General features: G+C 47.2%; 1 protein-coding gene across 2 annotated transcripts in view; it reads left to right on the forward strand.

Annotated features, from left to right (window-relative positions):
• The first annotated feature begins 22,087 nt into the window (after positions 1-22,087).
• ELMO1 (engulfment and cell motility 1) overlaps positions 22,088-24,774 on the forward strand; it is a 222,442-nt gene continuing 219,755 nt past the window's right edge. For both annotated transcript variants that reach the window (XM_062622332.1, XM_062622333.1), the window contains exon 1: positions 22,088-22,247. In XM_062622332.1, coding sequence (XP_062478316.1) covers positions 22,170-22,247 — 78 coding nt within the window. In that variant the 5' untranslated portion in view covers positions 22,088-22,169. The remainder of the gene's footprint in view (positions 22,248-24,774) is intronic.

The following is a 24,774-nucleotide window of genomic DNA, read 5'->3' on the forward strand; positions in this document are numbered from 1 at the left end:
CCCTGCCCGTGGCAGGGGTTGGAAGTGGATGAGCTTTAAGGTCCCTTCCAACCCAAACCAGTCTGTGATTCTATGAAAGTCCATATACTCTAATGAGTGTATTGGAAGAGTCCTAGCTGTTGGTGTGCTGATGTTCATGAAACATCTGGATGGTGTACCTGAAAGGAGGGAGCTCATAGCTTTACTTACTAAAATGATGCTCCTATGAGTATGGCACAGGTGAGGGAGAAGGAGAGGCTTCCAAAAAGCGTTCTTGGCAAATAATTTGTGCCAGTAGCCGTTCTTGTCATCTTCTGGCAGCACTTTGGGGAGAGGCGGTTCTGAATCATGAGGCATCAGCTGTGGGTACAGGTAAATCAGAGGTCGCTAGTTTGCATGCACGTAGATCCAACACACTCTGTACTTAGCCAGCGTTTACCGAACTACTGCTACAGTTGTCCGAGCACAGATCTAGTGCAGCTCTGCAGCAAGTTTTGCCCTCAGCTTGTTCTTAAACTTAACCTTCCGTTTGCTTCCTGCTCTTCACCCCTCGTTTCTGCAATAACTCTGCATTTTGAGGTAACGAGTTGGCTGTTATCCCTTGTGTACGGCTCCTGGCTATAAACAGTTAGGTAAGAGCGTGAGCACAATGTGAAGTCTTTGGTAACTCGGCAGAAGATACTATTTCATCACAATTGCTATTTAATCCTTGCAGAAGAACCTCCCACGCTGAATGTTCTTTTGAGTTATTTGGGGCTGATTTTTCATGAATAAAACTCTTAGTCATCTTCAGAAGCTATGCGATATCCTAGAAATGAGGACTTCCTGCGTTTCAGTGGTTGCTTGGTCTCCTCCTGTATCGCTCTGGATTCCTGCACTCTTTGTAAGCGTGTAAGGAGTTGCTCTCACCGCAGTAACCTTGGCTCGGGGAGTTAAGTGGTGAAACCCTTCCCATGTGGAAACCAGCAGCAAGGAAAGTGAGTTTTCTTTTCTCCCTGAAGCTCTGACAGTGACTTCCTGTGTGACCTTGGTGTGAGGACCTTGTCAGCAGAGTTTCTGCAGATACTCTGCACTTGGATCTTGGGGGCAGGAATGCCTTGTGGGCTGCCACATTGCAAAGCTATATACAGGTAAATGGGACGCTTGGCAGTTGACGTGTTCCTGCTCCTGTATGGTGAGGACTCCCAAGGATGGATGTGGGGTCCTTCATGTTTCAGCAAGTGTAGACAGGAATCCTGAGCCTCCTGCTCCAGACTGAACCCCCCAGGTCCCTCAGCCGTTCCCCATCACCCCTGTGCTCCAGGCCCTGCACCAGCTCCATTGCCCTCCTCTGGCCCCACTCCAGCACCTCAGTGTCTCTCTTGTAATACATTAGCATACCTAATAGTATATACCAATAATAAATAAACTGGGAAGTTCCTTATGAAGGATTTTGAGGTCACTAAAAGTCAGCAGTGAAACTGACTCCTGTGGTTTTCCTGCAAATACCAACTCTTGATGCTCTCATGGAGCTGTATGACTGCATTAAGAAACCCAGGTTTGTTCATGGGGATGATAGCTCTCATTAGTCTAATTGGTGTAGCTGGAGAAGGTAAACAGTCTAAGCTGCAAAAGAACATTTTCTGTCATGAACTATAAAGCAGCAGACTTGAAAGCTTAAACCCAAGTTAGAGAGCTCATGCTTTGAACTTGCTGGGGTCTGTTTCAGCCTGACTGAAGAGGGTAGTTGGTATCTGCAGAGAAAAGGGCATGATGATAAAGCAGAGGATGAAAGAAAACTGTCGTCTATGGGAAGGAGTGAGTCAAGTACCATATGGTCTGTAAACCATGGAGACACAGTTTGTAATGTGCAGTAAAGCTCCTGTCTCGGATTTTCATCTTTCGTTACATATTGCAGCTGTGATTTGAGGCTTGTTTCTGAAGGCGGGTGGTGGTTGCTTTGTGGGGGTTGCTTATTTGGTTTGGGGTTTGTGTGTGTGTTCTTTTACATTGATTTTTATTAAATCCCAAGCGATCGATTGTTGTTTCTCTTGGGGTTTATTTGTTTGAATTGGTTACGCACGTGAGTTTGCTCTGGTGCATAGCAGTGTGCATTTAGCAGTAGTTCATTTAAAACTGCCATGTAAAGCTATGTAATGAAGCACCCTGCTCTAGTGGAAGGTGTCCCTGCCCACGGCATGGGGTTGGAACTGGATGAGCTTTAAGGTCCCTTCCAACCCAAACCAGTGTGGGATTCTGTGATATTTAGGCTCTTTCCCTATGGCAGGGTTTATATTCTGAGGTCACTCTTAAATCACTGAGCTTCATGTGGTACAGTAGTGACAGGCACGGGACGTTTACATACTGCGTGAAATGAAGTTTTATATGGGATGTGGTGTGTTCCTTTAGGCTCCTGCCTGGTCTGCTACCCTTATTGCTAAGGGGAATACCAAAGTGGTTTTGTCCTATGCTTTGTATGGAATATGGGTGAAATAATAAGAAGTAGTAACTATACTTGTTTCCAAGAGGAGAGACTGGAGCTGAGTAAGCTTAGTGAATGAAAGTTCAAACAAAATCACCGTGGCTTGAATGTGCATTTCGTTTTTGAGCAAAAACTTACCAATTTCAAGCCTAAAATCATCTTTACTTTGAAGCGAGGTTTCTTCCCGCGATGTAACGCGGAGGTGCTATTCCATCTGATTAATGTTATTTTACTGTTGGGTGGAGGTGTAAAAGCTGTTGACTTTGCAAATGCAAGGAAGAAGACCTTTCCTCTTGATAGGAAAAGCCGGTTACTGTGTTGCCAGGAAAAGGCTTTCATAGCACTAGCTCACCTAATGAGGGCATTATGAAATGAGCCGCCACTCACAGATTTATAGGGTGGTATTTCTTGGTCTGAATTGTCTTCGAGCTGCCATTTGATGTGGAATTCTTTGTAGTGCAATAGCTGGTGGGGTTTTTGGTGTTTGCTTTTGATTCCAGGTCAAGATGAAAACATTTCTGTAAGCTTTATTTTCCTGTTAACCATAGGAGAAAATCTGTTACCAAATCCCTGTAAGAAGGCTAGCTAATGGTGTAGCTTAGGTGCTAACGTGAAGTGGCTGCTGTGGATTCACCAGTAACCACAAAAAGTAATCATATGAATAGAAATAATTCCTGACAAAGTCCCAGTTCTTAAATGCTGAAGTTGCAGGGGTTTGCTTTGAATTAAGGAGAGGTTGGGTATGGCTGGGGCTGCGTTTGGTTGGTTTGCAGATTGTGGTGTGTTACGGTTTTATTTCAACGGCGTAGGCTGGAAGAGGAGAATTAATTGCTGTTGTGGTGTAGGGCATGTCAGAGCTTGGGGAATGACGGAGTTCTGCTGGATGGGGGTGATGAAGTACAGATAGCAGGCCACAGCTGTGGCCACAAATTAGGCCTCTCAATTTGATGCTGAAAGTATTGCATTAGAATTGCCCTTCTAGGATTACCACGCGGAAAATCTGATGGCTAAACCCAGCTCTGAACTAGGGAAGCTGGAGCTGTGTACTGCTGCCAGTGCCTGTTGGAGCTTCATTGTTCTAAAGCAGTTCTCAGTAGTGCCTTCCTCTTACAGCCAGCGTGGTTTAGGGGAGGATGAGAGTTGTGGACCCACAGAACTTGTCCTTGTGTGGAATCCATCCAGAGCTGGGAGCGTGGGGTTGTATGGGAGGTGTTCTGGGAAGGTGCATAAGCTTTGATCCAGCTGAAGTCCTATATAGGAAGGATCCAGTGAGGAGGTAAGCACCACCTTATGAACTCCTGTGGGGATGGGAAACCTCAGCACATGGGTATTGCTCTTGTGTTGTGTGGAGCTACCCCACTGCTGTGGGAATATTAATGTTCCAGGTATTTCCAGGCACAGGACAGCAGTACTGCACTGTTAAATCAGATCTAACTCTGAGCAGGGATAGTTTTGTTAGCAGAACTGCCCAAGAGAACGGAACTACAGTGCTGTTGTCCTGTGTTTGGGTTGGCTGGCAGACACACAGTGCTAGGTGCACGGGCAGAGCCAGAGCATGAACTGGAGTGGACTGGCTGAAGCTGTCACAGATGTCTCATAATTGCAAACTACAAAGTTGGCCGGGGCATTGAGTTCTTGTGCAACCAAGGGATGCCTCTGGCCAAGCAAGGGCTGCATGCAAACTGTGCTTATCCCACAAAGTATAGGGGCTGGAACCAAGAAGACACTGAGTAATAAAAGACTGTGCATGGTCCTGTCCCGTTCCAACCCCGCCCCTTCCTAAAGTGTTCCTATTCAGTGAGTGTAGCTCTGTCCTGACCTGCAGCATCCCGTTCATTGTTTCTGTGCTAGGAGCTTCCTGAATGCCCATGGAAAATGTGACCCACTTTCTAATGTGGAACAAATACCTTCTGGAATGGGACTCAACCAAGAGGATAAAACCTCGTTCTGCATTGTGACTTTAATCCAGATCTGCGTTCCAGTGCAGGACTCTGGTGGGGAAGGTGCCTGGGACATAGATAGTGTGATGCTAAAGCACATGGTTGGACATAGATAGTGTGATGCTAAAGCACATGGTTATTCTTTGGTTTTGAGGATATATTTAAGCACAACTCGGACGGTCTCTGACCTCTTTAAAGGAGGAGTCCTTTTTTCTTGTTGATGCTTCAGCATCTTTCACGTGCATTTGGCTTTTTAGTGGAGTGACAGATGTCAAACTGATGTACAGTAATGAAGGCTATGTTACATTTGGGACACCGTATTTGACTGTTTGCATCAGCCCACTTTTGTGACTTGCAAACTGGAATTCCCACCTAGTCCTTCAAAACCATGAGTACACGGTTTTGGGAGAGGAAGGAAGACTGATGGCTAATGTAGTATTTGATGTATGAGGCTGTCTTGATGAACTGTGTTCTTCTGCCTCCTCTGTTTGTACTTAACTTTCATAATCATGAAAAGCAAAAAACATGAGTAAATCGCAGTGGGTTAAAGATCAGGCCACGTGGTTTTATTTTAAGAAGGATAAAGCCGAAATCTCACTGAGTGTACATTGTTCAGCACTTGTTCTCTGGGGCATATGAATCAGTCCCTTCATTACGGATCCGTAAGCGTTTCCTTTCGTGGTCACGGTGTATTTTCATTAGAAGAATGGATGCAAGACAGTACTCGGTGTGTTACTGTTGGTGCTCATGTGCAAAGTTAACGTTGGAAACCAAAAAAAAGAAGCCATTTGTGGCCTTTTGTGAAGGCTTGACTTCACAGGGCAAGTCTACTGGCTTGATTTGTATCTGTCAGCAGGGAGGGGACTTTGAGGAAAGGCATAGTAAGCCTGCAAGCTTGAGAAAGAGGCAGAATGTTCATGGCTATGCCTGGTGTGTCTGGGACATGTTTTCCCGATGGATTCAGGGTAAAATGTGCTGTGGGGACTGTTTGCTCTGTATGTGTGTGTGGGAAGACAGCAGGAAGTGCGTGTTTCTCCATGCTGGTGGTTAGCATTTGGGACAGTGTCCCCTGAAGGGGGTAAGGTCAGAACCTGGTGGAGTCATAAGTAAGAGCATTAAAACCTTTGAGACCCATCCCCTCGCGCCCTTGCTGCCATACCTACGCACCCGCTTACTCTTTGGCCTCCTTTAATCGGAGCTGTTGAAAGAGGCAGCTGAACGAAGGAACCAGCTCTCCTTTTGAACTTTTAACCTTGGTGAAGGCTCCGGTTCGTGGCTGCTGCCAAGCACAGGTTGCTTGAACCCGACAGGGAAGGACAGTAACGTAATAAAGGGAGAATTGACACAGCAGTGCGCGCCTCTGAGATTCCCAGATTGCCAGCGAAGGTCATGCTTCCCTGTGCCGGCAAAGCCGGGGTGTGCTTCAGGTGAGAGGCAAGCACAGCACTTGGTACAAAACCTTCCTGGATGGAATCTCTCTGAGGGAGGGGAAGCAAACCTGAAGAATGGGTCCTATAAAAGGGAATAAAACACTGTCAGAAAAGAGAAGGGGAACGGGGGCGATGGAGATGAACCGTGCTGCCCAGGCTAGAGGTGTGAGGCGTAGATTCCTTCTATGAATGAATGACCTGTTTGAAAAGAAACAAATGAGCGTTTCCCCACTTCATCCTTGTTACCCCCCCCCATGAAACTCCTGAGGGTTGCTAGCTCCTATTCATTCTAAGAGTTGATCATGTGAAACTTTTGTATACTAAAACCAAGGGAAGCACGTTAAGGGCTAACCCCTGCTTACTCTGGTGGGTCTTAGAGCTGTCATCACTAAAAAGTCATGCAGAAGCAGAACCAGTATCTTAAATACAAATGACTTTTTGCTTCCAGTGGCTTCTAATGCATACATTACAAGTCAGTAATTAAAAAATCTCCAAGCAGATCCAGGTTAAATCATGCTTTAGGTGACAAGTAATCTAAAGTGCTTGAAAGCAGCTTTCATGGGTACCACTGCTGCCTTGGTCATCTGTATAAGGATGTAATATGGTTTTGGCAATGACGACCTAGCGGGCTGCAGGCAGAGGCTGGTGCCCTTCCTTTGCACACACACAGCCCCACAGTCGTGTTGTCACACGTGTGGCTGCTCAGATGGAAAACATGCTCAACAAGGCTTCGTACTTCTCAGCTGCTGGAAGAAACTGGCAGCCCTTGGCATGGCTGAGTGTCAGCAGCAAGCAGCACTGTGTATTGCAGTTGGCTTGGCTGGGGGCATGCAAAACTGCCCTGCTGCCTTCTTCCTTTTGAGGTATGATTCTTCTGTGTTAAGTAAGGTTGGTCCATGAGCCAGGAGAAAGAGTGATGGATTTAAGAAAGGAACGGCTAAAAATAGGCAGCTCTTCAGTTTATGAGTTTGGTCTTGTTAGATATGAAGTGGTTCCATGCAAGATGCTTTTAGTCTTACCCTGAGAAAACTGGGAGCCTTTGTAGCTATGGGATTTTTCATCTTGCTGTTGTGCTATATGTCCTCAAAGCAAGAGGCAAGTGATTTCTGTCCTGTGCCTGCCTCCTTTACCATCTATACTTCCAGTTTAGCAATTAAATGACTAAAAGCAAAGGTTGGGAGGGTGAGGTAGCCAGCAGCCATGAATTCATTTCACTGTGTAACACTACAGAGATTATTTGGGGCCAGAAAGAGGTAACTGTCACAGGACTGTGGTCCTGTCCTGTCATGGGTGTGCAGGCAGTTGCCAGGAATGACTGTACCAAAGAGCCAGATGAGGACTTAGTTCTAAGTTGAGAACAAGTTAAACTTTCAGGGCTCTAAACCCAAAGCGCACGGTGTTTGACGGAGTCACCAGTATTAAATGGTGAAAGCCTGGGCAGGAGGAGGAGCCCGGTAAAGAAAGCAGCAGTAGTTGCTCACTGGGCTGTTTGGGAGTATTTGCGTTTTGATTGGCTCCATGGACATTTCTGCGTGCCTCAGGGACTCTTAACGTAAGGAAAAACAGCTTTATATGTGAAGATAAATGGCAATGGGGCTTCAGATGGGTTCCCTGCAGCGTGTTCTGTGTGCTCTTTCAGTCTTGGTTTAAGTGGATATAATAGCGATGCTTTTATTTTGCCTGGAAAATGAGTTTCCCTTGCTGGTTTGCTTTCAAATCTGTAACCCGCCTAGAAACGGGTTTGTCGTTTTGTGCTGCTGTGTATCTTTGAATTTGGCAGGCTAAGAGAATTAGAAGACATGGGCCAATAAATTTAGCCACAAAATGGTTTACCCCTTTCTGTCCCCCCGCAAAGTCCATACCTGGGATCCTTGTGAGAAGCCTCATCTGATGGATAACTGCAGTAATGTGCTCTGAAGAGCACAGACTGCTTCCAGCGCACTCTGGAGCCGCATCCTCTGCTTCCACCTCTCTGGTTTTAATGGCAAGTGTTGAAACTAAGGGTGGGAGCAAGAAATAGGTAAGCCTATGAGGGCTGGGGAGGGTAAAATTCGGGGAGAGCTGAGTGAGTAACCTGCCTGAGCACATGAATGAAGAGGCAGCTGCCCGTTCGGGGTAATCTGTCAGTCTGATCTAGGTACAGCCCCCTGTACCCTCTAAATGCCTCTCAGCTTCTCAGAGGAAATGTGGTGTCCCGTTTTATAGTTGGAGGCACAGAGGACCAAAGGGCAAGTATGTGGCCACACACAAAGCCTTTGAGTAAAAGAAAACGAAACACAAGTGTTGTGGGTTCCGAGCTGAACATGCTTGTCTTTGAAGCAGACTTTCTGTCCATTTAAGCAGTGTGATTACTGTGTGTGGTAGGGACTTCATCTCTTTAATCAGTGCTGTGAGGGAAAGGCTTGGTAGATACGAGGTCTATTTGTGGGTGGGTTTTTCAGTGTGTTTTTCTCTGGTGTATCTTACGCTATCTGCTAATGATTACATCCTCTCCAAGCCTGACACCAGGGTCAAATGAGAACCTGGGGCTTTTAGGTCTCAAGAGGTTTGTTTTGCAAATGCAAGAGTATGTTTTCTGTCTTGTTTAAATGGGAGCATTAGACTTTGTCCTGGGCACTGCTCCAGTGTATTTGCCTACTTGTGCTGCTGCTTCAGAATCTCCTTGAAGCGCCTTCAGTGGAGTCCATGTCATCATTGTTTTCCCCAAGCCCTAGACAAAGTTGTTGGCGTGGTGGGCAAGACCAGCGGGGTAAGAGATAGGGCTGAAATCTGTCTTAATTCATTAACGCCCCAAGAAGAGAGCTTGGAGGGCGGTGTGGCTGGTGGGAGTATACTGCAGGGTATAGAGCATAGCACATGTGAACAGGAAACACCAGTAATCTTCCAAACCTTCCTTTTTTTTCATTCCTCATGTGCACCGTCCTCTTAAGTTTTGCATGCCCAGGTCAAGGAGAAGCACTTGGGAGCTGCATGTTGTGGGGAACATGTCTTTGTGAGCCCTATGTACTGGAGTAGTCTTCCATTAGTCGCATCCAGCTTTGACAGGGCAGCAGAATTCCCTGCTGGGAGTAGGGGATTGCAGTTGTAATGGGACACAGATGCTGTTCTTCAGAGCTGGGGAGTCTTTGGGAGCGGGTGTCTCTTTCCTGGTCATACTCCTTACTGCGTCTTCTGATGGGCTGAGGCTGTGGTTCTGTGAACGCAGCATGAGTGCTGTAGGATGGGGAATGGGAGTAGAGATGCGCACTGCGGCTCTGTGGAAGTGATTATACTTTCAGCGTACAACCCGTGAATATCGCTTAATCCAGCGTAAAATGAGAGCAGGTAAGGCTTCCAGGAGTGTTTGCTGTTGTCACCGTGCTGCCAAACCTGCCAAGCTATGCTTTAGACTTCACAGCAGAGTGTAGGTGCTTTAGCAAAGGGCAGAGAGGGGGCTCCATTCTGGTTTAAAGAGATTAATAGCTAAATTGCACTTACGACTTGAACACTAGAGATCTACTGAGGTTAAATCACTACTGAAAGCACATGAAAAGTGCCTGTGTTGTGCTTTGTTTTAGTGATGCTGTTTTCACACAAAGGGCTTTTCAGCCAGGTATCAGCCCTCTAGGAAGTTCAGCCTGGTCAACCGCAGTTGACAGCTTTGCTTGGAAACACTTCTGACTGTGTCTAAGTGAACTAGACAGTTAACTGAACAGGGATTTGACATCCCTCGCCCCCAAGTGCAATGGGGAAATGTAATTTGGGAGCACTGGAGGCTGAAAGCAGGAAGGATAAACAGTGGTTACTCTCACAGGGGGTTTAATGAAGGGATATTGCTCTGTACGCCTGGAGATGCAAACTGGCAAACATCAGGGCACTAAAAATGGACTTGGATTTCATCCAAATACTTTAATCTTTTAATGCCTCTTACCATTATAAAGGAGCTCATTGAGTTAATGAAACATACTGTAATGAACTTAGTAATTGCATATTCTTTCATCGTTCTCCCCTGTGGAACTGAATCTCAGCTGTGTGCCCTGAGCCTTGCACAGGTGAAATAAGATTGTTTTTTTGTCTCAGGACATGTTTTCATGACGGTTTAAGATGAACAGGTTATATTCCTGCTTTCCTCTTTACCCCCACCCATTCTTTGTGGTGCCCTGATGCTCAGGTGAGTGAGTGGCTGTCATGATTTAAGCTTTCAGGAGGTAATCCGGCTGCAGATGTCTTTGGGGTTTGTTGTGTGGGTTAGGTTTTGGACAGTCCATCTCTCTGAGCTGACCTGCTGCACAAGTGCCACTGCTGGCACTGGGGAGGAGGAGGAGGCCAGGCCATGACATTGGGCAAGCAGAGGCACCAGACTTTGAATGGCAGAAGCCTGAGGTTTTGGGAGAAGGGTTTAATGTTAGCAGCGAGCATGAGGATGGTGGCTCAGGATGATGGATGTATTACAGTATATTTAACATTAAACAGTTATGAGGATCCATTTTTTTTGCAATATAAGAATTAGAAGCGTGCACGTTATCGTGCAGCAAAGGCATACTGTCCTTCTGCCTGTTGCTGCCAGCCTCTCCCTCTTCTGTGGTCAGCATTTATAAGTTCTGAGCAGGTAAAGTAGCTCCTGGATGGAATCAGGAGGGTGTTAAATACTTGAGGCCCTCTGTTTGTTTTGAGGCCAATAGAGCAAAGCATCGCACAGCAAGTGCTGATTCATTTTGAATGGGTGTTCTGATAGAAGCTGATTGAGTTGCAGCAGCAACGGTGACAGTCGATGTTCTGGCTCCTGAGAAGGAAACTGCCCCCAGTCGCCTTGCAGAATGATGTGCTGGCACGGTGGAGTCCTCGCTGTGCAGACAGGGCTGGTTGCCTTGTCTGGAGGCATGCGTTGAGGGAAGGTGAAGCGCTTGGGTTATTGATCAGCTCATTTGGAGGCAGGGAGCGTTATGCTCATTCTTGGCATAACTCTGTGTGTGTTCCCAGAGAGGCTGGAGCAGGAGCTTCAACCGGAGCATGGAGGTGGGGAAACAGCTGTGCCATCATCAGCAGCTGACAGTGAGAGTTAGCTGGAGCCATAGGGGGAGTGTGGGGAACCTTTGTAACTGTAGGTACTGAGGAGATAGGAGATGCTTGGAGAAGCACATCATGTATACTACAAAGGTGACTTTTTAACTGATAACATGCAGCAGGGCCATTCAGCTTCCATTACTTCCATACAGGTAAGGAATGACTTTTATTTTTGTTCCCTAAAACTTGAATTTAAGATGGCAATAAGAGATGTGCATTAGCTATTGGGGTAAAACTTTATCCTGTTCGTTTCTGGCAGTGGAGATTTGCCCCAGCTTGAGGGTAGTGTTTTCTGGCAAACCCACTCCTGCAACAGCAGCCAGATGCTGAGTGGAGATGAGAAGGCTCCAGGGAGACCTTAGAGCAGCTCCAGTGCCTGAAGGGACTGCAGGAAACCTGGAGAGGGGCTTGGGACAAGGGATGTAGGGACAGGCCAAGGGGAATGGCTTGAACCTGCCAGAGGGGAGACTGAGCTGAGCTCTTAGGCAGAAGCTCTTCCCTGTGAGGGTGCTGAGGCGCTGGCACAGGGTGCCCACAGAAGCTGTGGCTGCCCCATCCCTGGCAGTGTTCAAGGGCAGGTTGGACACAGGGGCTTGGAGCAAGCTGCTCCAGTGGAAGGGGTCCCTGCCTGTGGCAGGGGTTGGGACTGGAGGAGCTTTGAGGTCCCTTCCAACCCAAACTATTTTATGATTGTGTGAGAACGACTTTTTCCCTAGGCAGTGAAGTCAGCAGGCTCACGAAACCAGCCGGTGTTTGCCATGAGTCAGCTTACTTGTTAAAGTACTTCCACTTTTCTTTGTGATAATAAAACAGGAGACAGCCATAGACCTGTGTTTGGCTTTAACTGCAGTGGCTGAGCTGCTGGCCATCCCCTCCCCCTTATTTATTATTTTAGTAGCTGAGCATAATGTCATAAATTGGATTCAGTGGGGTTTTAAGTTCACATGTGGGTTGCAGTTTCAGAGTGAGCCCGTTGCCTGCCCTGCTGCCCTAAAAGGGAGATAGTGAGCTCTTCAACTGCTGTCTACTGCTTTAATGGCGTGAATCTGTAGAGCTTATGACTCAGACTGGTAGAAGGATGCTTGTATCACTCTTCCCTCTTTCCCTGGGCCGTGTGGATTGTAATATTGCCTAAAGTGTGCAGTAAAGTTAAGGGACGACCACAAATTGTACCCAGTGCTCGAATGCGGTGTATTAAAGTGAAGCAGTTGTCAGTAGTTTTCCTGTCAGAAGTGAAGTTTCATCTTGATCTGTAAAATCTTAGTTCAAGTTATGGAAGACTGAGATCCTCTTTGAACGAGTGCTCTTGGATGCCAGCTAGGAAGAGCTACAGACTGTTGTTCCTAAGCTGTAACTGAGGGCTGGTTTTAGCATCCTTAGCAAATCTTGCATAGAAGACAACCTGCTGCAGAAGCAGCTCTTTTGGCTCTTTGTGTGCACAGTTGAGTACAGAAAAAGCGCAATATTGGAGCACAGATGGGCAGCCTAGGGCTTCAAGAGTGCTTGGAGTTACTGTATCGGTGGACTCGGAGAATCATGGGATGCTTGGGGCTGGAAGAAAATACCAGAAGTCATCTTGTCCAGATGTCCTGCTCAAGCAGGGCCATTTGCTACTCGTGGTTCTGCATTACAGAGATGAGCTAGGGGTAAATAATCTTGTGTTAAAATACCCAGTGTCACATTTAATGCCATGTACCAAGCTTTTACACAGGACTCGTCCCCTGGAGTTGGGCTGGGTGTTGGCACTGCTGTCATCTTGTTTCTTCTGAAAGGCTCCTAGCGTCCCTCCAAAATACCCTCTGCGTTCTGACTGTATGAACCTGGAGCTTTCCTTGTTCTTGGGCTCTTCGGTATCTTTTTGCTTGTAATCTTATGCTGGATACTTGAGAAGATAACTCAGGTGTGCAAGCTCTTCTGGATCTAGCATTACAAATTACAAATGATGGCCCCAAGACATGTGTTGGCACTGAAAAGGAAGGTGATAATCTGGTTGCCATGTCCTCAGAAGGGTGGTTCCAGGCCTGCAGGTACAATGACTAAGCAGTACTCAACAAAGCAGGGTGGGATCAGTGCTGAGCATTGGCATGTGCAGTTGTTTTTCTGGGATGTGACTGTGTCCACATTTGTTTCTTTAGTGTGTCTGTATTCCTGGTCCCAGTGTGAGTTTATTAATGTCCATTAAAATGCCAGATCTGCCTCAACAACTGCTATTTGGAGATACATCTCATTAGTGCAGAATAGCTCAAGTTTTCCCACAAGTTTAGCTATAGACAGGGTCCCTGATATTATCTGTGCCATACTTTTTCCTTTCCTGGGTTATCCCTGTGTTTCCTGTTTGCAGTCTCATTGTTCTGCTGAATATCCTTCAAGCAACCGACATCTGTAGGTCTGCAAGTGTTAAGGGCAGATTGTTCCCTGTAGATAGGAGAGTGTGCACTGGCAGAGAGCTCAGTCTGCAGGGATGGGTTCAGTGACTGCGTAGTGCTGAGAAGACAGGAAAACACGGGGTGTTTTGACTGTTAGCTGTTTTGATGCACTGCTTTCAGTGAGTACAAGAGAAGCAGTGCTGATAAGAGCACCTCTGTAGTTGGAGCTGGTGGGGTTTTTTTCCTCCTCTTGTTTTTGTCGTCTTTGAAGAGCAGTGTCAGTGCCTGGAGACAAAGGTTGATGTCCTCAAAACTCTCCTGTCCTTGTTAGGCTCGTAAGTGGTACCCAGTCTGTCTTTTGCTGTTTCTATTACTTCTGGTGAGCATGAGGAGCACCAGGCTCCGCTAACTCCCTGGGGAGCATCGATGTGTGTCTCTTTTCCACAGTACTTTTCCTTGCAGAGTGATTTCTGTAGAAAGTACTTGTGTTGTCCCAACCCTCCACATCCTGCCTGTGCTGTCAGTTAACTTGGTTACTTCCTTTAGCATTCGTGCATCTCTGTTACCCTCTCTTCCTCCATTTGACTGCAGACTTCCTGACTGTGCCATTAGTTTCTCTATATGTGTCATAAGCACTGATAGGGTAAAAAACCCTCTACTTTTATGCCGTTGCTTCATCTTGCTTCTAGTGGGAAGCTTAGGGTTTCTCCCAACATTGAGCTTATCTTGTATCTGTTACCGCCTTTGGGATATAGCCAGCATCATTGGCTTGGTTTGGTCTCTGCTGCAGCGAAGCAGTAAAGTGTTACCATCTTGACTCAAGATCCACTTTTGTGTGTCCCTTCTAGCCCCCTGATTTACCCAAATGCCAGGGAAGTCTGAAGTACCTGAGTCAGATCATGCTAGAAAAGAGGACTGTGACCTTTTGTTATTTCTTTATTCTTAGCTGAATTCTGGTCAGAATTGCTTTCCAGAGCCACAGCACTTCTGATGAACTTCTTCAGTTTCTCTTTATGTTTTCAACCAGCCTGTAATAAACCCTCTCCATTTCCAATTACACCGGACTCCTTTGGAGTGTGCTGAGCTTAAGTAGTAAAATGCCACCTCCTTTGTCTCCCTCCCCCAAAAAGATGGCATCCATCCTTTTGAGCTGTAATATTATCACTGCTTTATTTAATTGTTATTTCACAGTACCTATTTCTTTTTTCCTCCCCTCTCCCTTCAGCTTTCTTATTGCTGAAAGCATTAATTCTGTCCTTGCAGCCCTTTAAGAGCAGCAGCACCGTTGGCTGAAATTAAGGCTTTATCTTTCTCTCATTACTTCCCTCCTACCTCTCAGGTTATGTGGGACTAGCAGGAAAAGAAAATTGGATTCAGCTGGATTTTAAGGGATAATTTCTGCTGCTTGCTTCAGTTTAGAAACATCTGGAGTGCAGTCCAATGATAAGAACCAACTCCAAATGAGGCCACAAACGCTGATAAACTGTGTCAAGTTTAAGTGGACCCTGAAGCTTTATTCAGAGCAGTACTTGATGCCTGCCATAGTCTTTAGATGTCACATTCTTGCAGGTACCCAGCGCCTCTGAAAAATCACGGGTTTTTGGAAGCCTTACCTCTTGGCTGGTGTGGTTGTGGCCTTTGGTGTTGGTTTGGCTTGGGTTTGTGCGTGTTTGTCTTGAATACTTGAGTTCGGCGCTCTCCTCATCTCTAGAGTGAGCAGCTTGGATGTTGACATCTTTAGTAAACACAGCATCTTCATCTGCCTGGATGGTGTATGGGTGTTGATGGAATTGCCACAAAGGTTCGGGTACCTTCAGTAATCCAACCCATGGTTTTAGTCCTCTCTCCTCTGAATTACAGACATGTAACTTAAGGGTTCCTTGGTAGAAGGAGAGCAATCTTCCAAGAAACGGGGGAGTTCAAGTTAAACAAGTACCTGGATTTTTTTCTGCTGTGCTTCAGTATGTGCTTGAGAAGCAAGACCAGACAGCCTGCTTGCTTGAATGCTGAGTGCATGCAGTCTGTTGGGTTTTCTTTCATCTCTCCTTTTCAAGCATCCTTTAAAGCCTTTTTTTCTCCCTGGTTTTGAAGAGTACTTTCTTCAAAGTGGGCCTGTCGATGACAGTGGAACCTCAGCCACATAAAATGCTTCCTAAGGAGAGGAACAAGATGACTGTGGAAAAGGTAAAATACTTGGAATGAAATTGTGAAGAAAGGTTGTAGGTATGTGAGACAGGAGATAACCACGCAAGTATTCACCATCTTTCCTGGGCAGCCTCATCAGTGGGGAGAAAACTGTCCTGTTCTGTACCTTTCACACCCATGCTCCTAAAATCTTCTCCAATACTAGGTTTCCAGGAGTTTGGAGAGGAAAAGTGATGTATGTAAACCTGAAGGGTCCAAAACTCACTTGTGATGATATTAAATGGTGCATTCCTGGGCTAGTGAAGCACTGTTGATCAGCAGGTTGTGGGTTCAGCATCAAACAAGTGTTCCTGTTGGGAAGCTGGTGAACTGCACCGAACCATGGAGGCCTATTGAGTGGGGTCAGGTCTTCCTGCAGTGGGGGTGGCTGCTGCAGAGGGGGTGGCAGCCCCTCTGGGTTGTCCGAGTGCTCCCCGAGTTCACCCCTCTTTTCCATCACTTGCTGTGAAATAGCTCATAACTGCTGCAGAGCTTTAGCTTCCATTCGTGGCAAAGCATCTGGAAGTCCTTCCCATCCCTGGCAGTGTTCCAGGGCAGGTTGGACACAGGGGCTTGGAGCAAGCTGCTCTAGGGAAAGGGGTCCCTGCCTGTGGCAGGGGTTGGAGCTGGAGGAGCTTTAAGGTCCCTTCCAGCCCAAACCAGTCTGGGGTTTTGTGATCCGTAGGTGTTACTGCCATGGGTCTGCCGGCCCTGGACTCCTGTCTGTTTCAGTAGTGAATAGCACTGAACGCCTAACAAAAGGGAAAAAGGCAGCATGAGAGCCTGTTTCTGTACCAAAGCGTACATGACCCGCCGGTTCTGTGCCCTGTTTCTCGCAGAGATGCTGGAGCATGTTTACAGCTCCTTGCCCTGCGCTGCTCAGTCATGCAGTTTAACTCCAAAAATAACTCTCTTGGGGGACGTTAATCCAGGGCTGGATTATCCTTCTAAAATGGTTAATCAGGCCCGGTCCCCGAGGGACCTCCCAGCTGAACTTGCCACTTCAGTTTCTGTCTGCAGCAGCCGGGCCGAGGAAGCTGATGAGGTTTGACAAGAAGCAGTTCCTTACGTAAGGTCCCAAGCGCAGGGACCTGTGTCTCCTCCTGCTGTGTCCTGCCTTCTCCCGGCTCTTATTGCCCTCCCTTCCCTTCGCCTTGTTTCACCTTGAAGAAATGCCATGGGCACAAGGGGTCTGTGCCAGCTCTGGGTGATTCCAGGTGATTCAGGATGATCAGGGGCTGAAGCACCTCCCATATGGAGACAGGCTGAGAAAATTGGGGCTGTTCAGCCTGGAGAAGAGAAGGCTGTGTGGAGACCTCATAGCAGCTTCCAGTGTCTGAAGGGGGCCTATAGGGATGCTGGGGAGGGACTCTTCATTAGGGACTGTAGTGACAGGACAAGGGGTAATGGGTGAAAACTGAAACAGGGGAAGTTTAGATTGGATCTAAGGAGGAAATTCTTTCCTGTGAGGGTGGTGAGGCACTGGAATGGGTTGCCCAGGGAGGTTGTGAATGCTCCATCCCTGGCAGTGTTCAAGGCCAGGTTGGACAGAGCCTTGGGTGCCATGGTTTAGTGTGAGGTGTCCCTGCCCATGGCAGGGGGTTGGAACTGGATGATCTGAAGGTGCTTTCCAACCCTAACTATTCTATGATGCTGTGATTCCTGCACGCGCTGCCTCTTGTCCAGGCAGGAGAACCACTCGCTTTGTTCGGTTAAATTCGCGAACGCACGTGGCATTCATTCCCTCGGTTGCTTTCCAGTCATTAACTCCCTTACTTGAGCTGTTCCTGAAATGACCTGGCCTGCTGGTCGGATATTGCCTTTCTTCTGCAAAAGAAGAAATGGGCTGTTGCAGCCTGCTGTTTTCATACACAACCAGGGCTGCGAGTCACATTAACTCCTCTTAGCCTGCGTTTCTTTCTCCTGTCTGTAGAGGAGTAATAGAGTTTATTTCTTGAGAGATGTGCTCTGATAGAATCATAGAATGGTTTGGGTTGGAAGGGACCTTAAAGCTCCTCCAGCTCCAACCCCTGCCATGGGCAGGGACATCTTCCACTGGAGCAGGGTGCTCCAAGCCCCATCCAGTCTGGCCTTGAACACTGCCAGGGATGGGGCAGCCAAAGCTTAGGCACTGGAGCTGCTCTCAGGTCTCCCCTTCAGGAGCCTTCTCTTCTCCAGGCTGACCCAGCCCAGCTCTCTCAGCCTGGCTCCAGAGCAGAGCTGCTCCAGCCCTCGCAGCATCTCCGTGGCCTCCTCTGGCCTCAAGCAGGTATAAGTAATTGCAAGTATTATAAGTTATTGTAAGTTATTTAAAGTACTTTGAGATCCTTGCATGGCAAGTGCCGAGAAAGCTGCAAAACAATTTTAAAAGAAAAGAGCTCTTTCTATAGAGATTTAATTCCATACATGAATAAAATCCTTTTTTTTTCCCCACATGCAGCGCATAGGTAGAAGGGGAAATTCATTCTGTTTTACTGACATATGTGCCGAGTTAATCCTCAGAGTCACGCAGGTAAATTGAGAGCTGGAGTGTCTGTGCCGATGCATTTTTGCATTGCATTTAACATACTTTGATTTCCCACTTGAGTATTTATTACTCCGGCTTAGTAGACCACTGGAAGCGCTGCGTGGCGTGATTGAAGTGCAGAAATATCCTCTGTGTGGCCATGACAGTAAGTCACAGAATTTGCACTTTAATGGGCTAATCTGTCATAGTTCTGGAAAACCCTCTTGGTGTAAGCGGAGTGTACTAAAGTGATAGGGATGCTTTGGTTGGGGGGGGGGAGGTCCTTCAAGTGCTGAGCATGGAAGTTGCTTAAACCTCCTCCAGCTTACAGCTGCATTAGGGAAAATAACGGGAAGCCGCCTTCCTTTTCCTCAGACCCCCTCCCCTCCACTTCATACTCCTATGCCTGCACATTCATTTTCAAGGCAGAACCTGAAAGCAACAGGCTGCACGTTGTAAAGATGAGTTGCAGAGCTGCTCTTGCACGTCAGTGCTGCTCACATCCCACTGGGAGAGAAAAAGGAGTTGTTGCACTTGAGAAAACTCCATAACCTAGACCCTTTAGTGACTGATGTCCGTATCCTTTTCATTGCTTGACTGCTGCTGGCGTGACAAAAAGGAGCTGGGATCGGTTCTAGTTCTTTCATTCACATCATGAAAATTGCTTACTAAATTGGAAGCGTTTCACACCGGGGGTTGTGCCTTCCTTATTTCACTCGGCGGTGTCTAACACACTGTGTGCCACTGGAAGAAATGGTAGGTCATTTGTAATTGTCAGCACTGGAGATTGCAGAACTTGCTTTGCAGACCTAATTTGGTGATGACGGCTAAGCATCTGTTTTGACTTAAAGAGCCCCGGCTTGTTTCTGGCGTTGCCACACAGGTAGAATGAAACTGAATGCTCTTTTGGATCCTGCACTGGATTCATAGGATTATAAACGAGGAAGGAAAAAGTCAGCACATTTGGCTAAGATGTCCACTGAGCAAGAGGAAGGAACGTGGTGATGATTTTATGTAAGCTTTTCAGCATCCGGACCACATTGATGTCTCCGAGTTGGTCTTCTCGTGGGAGAAGTGGAACTTGCATCCATTCGTATTAGTTAAAGATCTGTCGCTTCGCTTTGTGTTTTATGACTGTAAAAGCATACGTATATTAATAATTATAATTATGTAGGAGATCTGTGCTAGCCTGCATTAAAGCTAGTCACATTGAAATTGTCTTCTGAACGCTGTGGCAGACTTCTCTTGTACTTTGCTTTGGAATGCAAATGCTTAGTTTCTATAGCTGAATTTGATTAACTTCCCATCAACTTTCCCTTGACTCTTCTTTCTTAAACCGTTTCCTTTCCTGTGGTGTGATTCATTAAGACTGGGACTTCAATTCGCTGCAGCACAGTAAGGGTTAATGCCCACATTTGATGTGAGAATGGAAGTCTTCTGCGAATACATTGCTGTGTAATGTTGTTTTGCTTTAGTAGTCATGGCCAGTGGTTGTGAATCAGCATTTTCTCTTCAGTGTGCATTGTGAGCTTTGGCCTTGGCTAACCTCTATTGGGCTGCGCGTTACCTTCCCTGTGCCTCATGATAAGAGGTGACAGTGCTCTGAGTTGCTTCCCTGTCTTCCCAGTCAAAGAAAACACGCTCGACCGTCTTATCAGGTGGATTCTAATAGCTCTCCCTTCTCTCTGTATGGGTACGTGGCCTGTTTTTTATGAAAACTCTAGAAGAAACACGACGGGGGAATAAAGCTGTTGAAAATGGGGAGGTGCTCGTTTCAAGTGATCCTCAGTCAAGTTTGTCTGGAAGGAGCTGCTGCACTTTGTGTTGTGGCCAGTAAACGCAAGGCTCTGGCCGAGGATTCCAGTGCCCCTGCTGCCAGGATGCGATGCACACAGAGAGAAGCCTGTCAATCTGGCACTGGGTCACCCAGCTCCGCTGAAGTGCTTAATACCAAGTGTTTAATACCAAAATGTTGCTGAGGCTGAGACTGCCAAGGACTGGGAAACACCGGCACCGTGAGTATGGGAGCAAGGAGGTGCCAATGTCTCATTCTCTTTTGGCTGTTGAGGTGGATTGATGGCAGCTCCTTGCTGCCAGCAAGCCTTGCTCTGCTGCCCGTCACAGTGTGCCACCTCTGGGAAGCGGTTTGACTTGAACGTGGTGAAACCCAGATGAGCAGAAGTCCCTCTGTTGCTGGTTAGTTGAGTCAGTGCAGGGAGGGGAGTGCCTGTAGGAGATGCAGAGAGTGGGAGCTTGAGGTGTCCAGGGAGAAGGGACAGGAGCTCTGCATCCGCTCAGGCTCTGCGAGGGAAAACAGGGCCGAAAGAGAACGTCTCGACTACTCTTAATGGCCAGCAAGCCAGTTGTGTGCTTTAAAGTGTGTTTATTCCTTGTCGCTGTGACATCTACCAAATTTTAATGACATTGTTTAGTCTTTCCAGGCACTTCCTGCAATCCGGTCTTATTTACAGACCGTCCATTGTCTTATTTACTGCCTTGCGCCTCACTTCGTGGTGACATGCGATCCTGTCGGCATCACAGCTGGCATTGTTGGAAGTAAATTGCTGCGGTGTTAAAGTTCATAAATGGCTTTTACAGCGTGTGTTGAGAGCCCTGTGTGGAATGTAGCAGGGCTTGCAAACCTGGGGCACTGAGCCTTTTCAAGAGTAGACCAGATGGGACACAGTAAAAGGAAAGGTAGAGCCCTATACAGGAAGGCTGGACTAACTCATTTATAAGTAGTATGAGATAAGGGAACAAAACTTCTTAATAAGGGGATGGTTTGGTGGTGGTCATCATGCTGGTCCGAGTTCTGCAGCTGGAGAAGGGTTGTTAGACTGGGGTAGTTGAAGCAGGAACCGAAGGTGGTCCAAGCCTCTTACTCTTTTTCCTGTACCTGTTGGTGGCTTTTGGGTGCCTGGTGCATTCTGCCAGCCCATCTCTTGCTGTAGCTCTGTCAGGGGGTATCTGTGCAGGCTTGTGTCCGTGCTTTCACCACTTCCTTCTCTTTTCTGCTAAGCAGAAGTGGGACTGCCCCCACTTCTGGGGGTTTCTGCAGCTTCTCTGGGTTTGTCACACATGCTGGCTCTCAGCAGAGGGGAACCGCTGTGCTTGGCACAGAGGACGAGGCAGAGCAAGCAGGAACATCCCTGTCTGCAGCAGGGCGTGTGGGTTCTGTGCTTGGGATCTTAGCTTCTTGAGTGGCTGTCCTGCTGGGAGAGGGGTGAGCAAGGCTGGAGAGGCTGGGAAACCTGTGTTGGTGTTGAGGTGGTTTGTTCCTGCTGTTTGTGAGCTTACAAACTTTGATAAGCCAAAAGAGACAGAACTCAAATTCTGCCCAACCCGAGGGCTCAGTTCTTCCCCTTTCCTCTGCTTCCCCGGAATTCGCAGCCTGAGCTGTGTGACATGAGATCCCGTTGATGCTCATATCCTTTGACGCTGATACTCATGTTCTTGCAGAACTATGATGCTTTCTGTAGCTGATTCTGTCGTTATGAATGCCTGCGATACCCTCGTGGTCTGAGATTTACCATAAAGAAGTATTTATATATGGGTATGTCTGGACCCGTTAGGTGAGGATGTCTCTGTGTGTGTATGTATATGTGGAAACTGCTGTGTGTTCTGCCTTCTTCCTGACATCCTGGTTGCTATAGTGCAGCGATCTATTTGTGAACACCCAGAAGATCATTGCTATAGTTAAAAGAAACAGTGTTTCCTGGCCACAACTTCCTCAGCAATCTCTTCTCCTGGTTAAAGCACCAGGTTACAGCTTTAACCCATTCGGTCGCCTTCCCTGGGACTCCAGCAGCCCCGCTGTTAACAGGAGCTTCCTCCAGTTTGTTGCTTTCTCCCCACCAGCGTGTTTTAACAACATGTAAAAATAGTTTCTCTATTTAAATCTAATGCATGCCTGTTATTCACCGTGCGTTCCAGCGCTTCAGCCATCTTTCCAACAGGCTGCCGAGCTGTGCAGCGTGTTGTGGTGCTGTGTCCTGTGCTTGCTTCTCTAAGATGTGCCGTCCTGCTCTTCGCCGTCCATGCGCGCCTAGGTCCGCATGCACCTGCCCAGCCAGGCAAGCCGGAGGAGCCGAGGCGGCAGCGCCGGAGTTTGGGTCCGAGCTGCTGCGTTTTTGTTTGCCTTCATGTTTCATTCTTTGTGTTTCCCCTTCTCCCTGCAGGTGTGAATGAGAGAACCTCGCTGCAGCATTTTGGTATCCAGCGGTACTGGCTCCGAACAGCAGCAGCAGCAGCAGCGTCGCAATGCCCCCTCCTGCTGATATAGTGAAGGTGGCAATTGAGTGGCCGGGTGCCTTCCCCAAATTAATGGAAATAGATCAAGTAAGTGCCTGTGTTCGTGTGTGTTTGGCCGGCCTGCGTGTGAATAAGTTCTCTGCGCGCCTGTCTCTGCATTTGTCTGTACTTAGATGCACACGTATGTGTTTGGGTGCTTGTGTGGTTTCTACAAGGGGTGCAACCCTTTTCCTCTCTTACTGCTTAATGGTTTTGCTGTGGGGTTTTTTTCTTTGCTTGTTCTTTTAAACCAGCTGCATCAAGAAGGCATTTACTGCCTGCGTGACCCACTTAACACTTCTGTGCCTGTGTTCAGCTGCAGAACTGGGGGGATGTTGTTACCTCTGGTGGAAGGTCGTAGCGTTTTCAGTCGGTGCTTTGTCTTTGGGGTAGGGTCATCCCAAACGGCTGCAGCAAGCGCAGGTTTTAGAACTTAAGCAGTGGTGCACTGTGAGCAGGAGGATGCCGCCTGTTCCGTACAGGACTCGCAGGGGTTGTCCTGTTTAGCTGGCTGTTTCTAATGCAGTGACCCTATGGACTGATTGGAGGCAGTGTATAGAAGCTGTCAGATTCAAAAGGATGAATTAAAGAGTGTTTGTAGGAAATCTGGGATGTGTGGGGGGAGAGTTGTGGGGGCGGAACAAACCAAATCAAGTTACAGAAGTGCTGTGCTTTAGGTCCTGGACTTCTCTGAGGTTGTTTTTGTGGCCCATACATCCATATTAAAAGCAACCTCATTAATATTAAACAGCTTACCCATAATGTTTTGAAATCATACAGCTTGGTACCTGTTCAGAATAATTATGAGTCCTGGAAATAGTATTGAGAGTTCAGGGAAGCATTTCATAACACGCTTAGACCCTGGCGTATCGGGGGACCAAGCACATTAGAAAGTTCTATTGGAGAGGAGAAAATGGGAATTGATGCTGAAAATGTTTTCCTGAAATGGGGTCCTCATTTCTTGGTGCAGTGCAATCGTTTCCTTCTGGTTAACCCTTTGGTGGCACCTGCCTAGGAGATTCCTGCAGGAACTGTGGGGAAACGTGGTGCTAGAGGGTGGCTGGAGTTAGAGCAGTGTGATTTGTAGGCACTCTGGAAGCCCCTTTAGAGCGCAAGGCGGTTCCCAAGCGGTTGTTAGCACTTTGGAGTTTGATTTCCAGACCCGCCAAGCTTCTCCATTTGCTGCGTTACGTTCCTTAGTAAGCAGATATCTACCGATACAGATCTCCTGCCTTCTGCAATGAAGGATGTTTTACTTTCTTCTTCTTATATAATGAATGTTCGGCACTGTGCACGCTGTGTTCGGGGAAGGATGCGTGTTAGTCATGATGAACAACAGCTTCTCGCTCCCGAGTACAGCGGGTACAAAAGTGAACAAATATGATGCAGTCTCCTTCCAAATAGCAGTAAAATAATACCAAAAAGACTGGGTTTACTTTACAAAATGGCTCTAAGTAACTCTCAAAAAAACCCTTATCTGAATATTAGCTACTGCCCTGGAGCCTTGGTTTTACCTTTATTAGATGAGATTTAACAGGAGAAAAGAAAGATCAAAGCTGACTTATATTGGGTAGATCTCTTCCAACCCATCCTGACAAGTTGTCTGCAGGCTTTCTTGATGCCACTTTACAGGGAGGAGGAGGAGGAGGAGGAGGAAGAGGGAAAGTAATGTTGAAAGTGAGAAGCCTAACAGCAGCCTGCTCCTGATGTGGGGAGAAAGGGGGGATGAAGTTTGACAGTCTCATCCCTCACCTTTCTGACATGGAAAACCATGACAAGAAAGGAAGATGGGGAAAGAAACGTCCCTTCCTAGTAATACTGATAATAAAACCCTGCGCATTTGCCTTTTTCAGGGATGGGAGCGATGTGGGCATGAGCTCTGAAAACATGCAGGGTGATACATGCTTCTAAACACACAGCTCTGTCTCTGCTTCACTTAATTGCTAACTTTTCCCCAATCTGTTCCCTTTAAAACATCTATTTAGTTGAAGAGCTGTAGTGGAGGAGATGATTCATCCCTCAGATGGCTAGCTGTTGGAGATGATAAAGGGGAAGAGGCAAAAGGAAGGCAAACAAGAGAAATGACTTGCCCATTGACCAGACATTGCAGGCAGTGCCTGTCTCCCGGGTGGGAACTGCTCATTCAAGCACCATTTGACATATATTCATAAAATCCTAAGAACTTTGCTTCCTGTCTTTTTCCCCTTTCTGAGCCTTTACCATCAAGAACCAGATTTAAAAGAACAGCACTGTGCTATTACTTTAAAAAGAACAACAGAAACCCCCTCACTGCAGCATGATGCAAGTTCTTCCAGGGTACTTGGGGCCATTCCAAATCCTGAATTACAAATACCATCGAAGAGATCAGGGGGAAATCTGGGTGTTTACCTTTTAGCTTGCTTGCTGTATACACTTGGTCGCTATTTATATGCAGTTGCACAGTATCCCAGCTCACCTGCTCTGCATGTGCATATTTGTGTTGGGCCTGCAAAGGGTGTTATTTTCCCACCATATGCTATTAAACTTTGCATTCAAAACTTCCCCTTTGGGTGCATGACTTGGGCCAGCCTGGGCT

Source organism: Pezoporus occidentalis, unplaced genomic scaffold, assembly GCF_034315485.1.
Source record: "Pezoporus occidentalis ecotype Australia unplaced genomic scaffold, CSIRO_AGI_Poc_V1 ctg107, whole genome shotgun sequence".
NCBI lineage: Eukaryota > Metazoa > Chordata > Aves > Psittaciformes > Psittacidae > Pezoporus > Pezoporus occidentalis.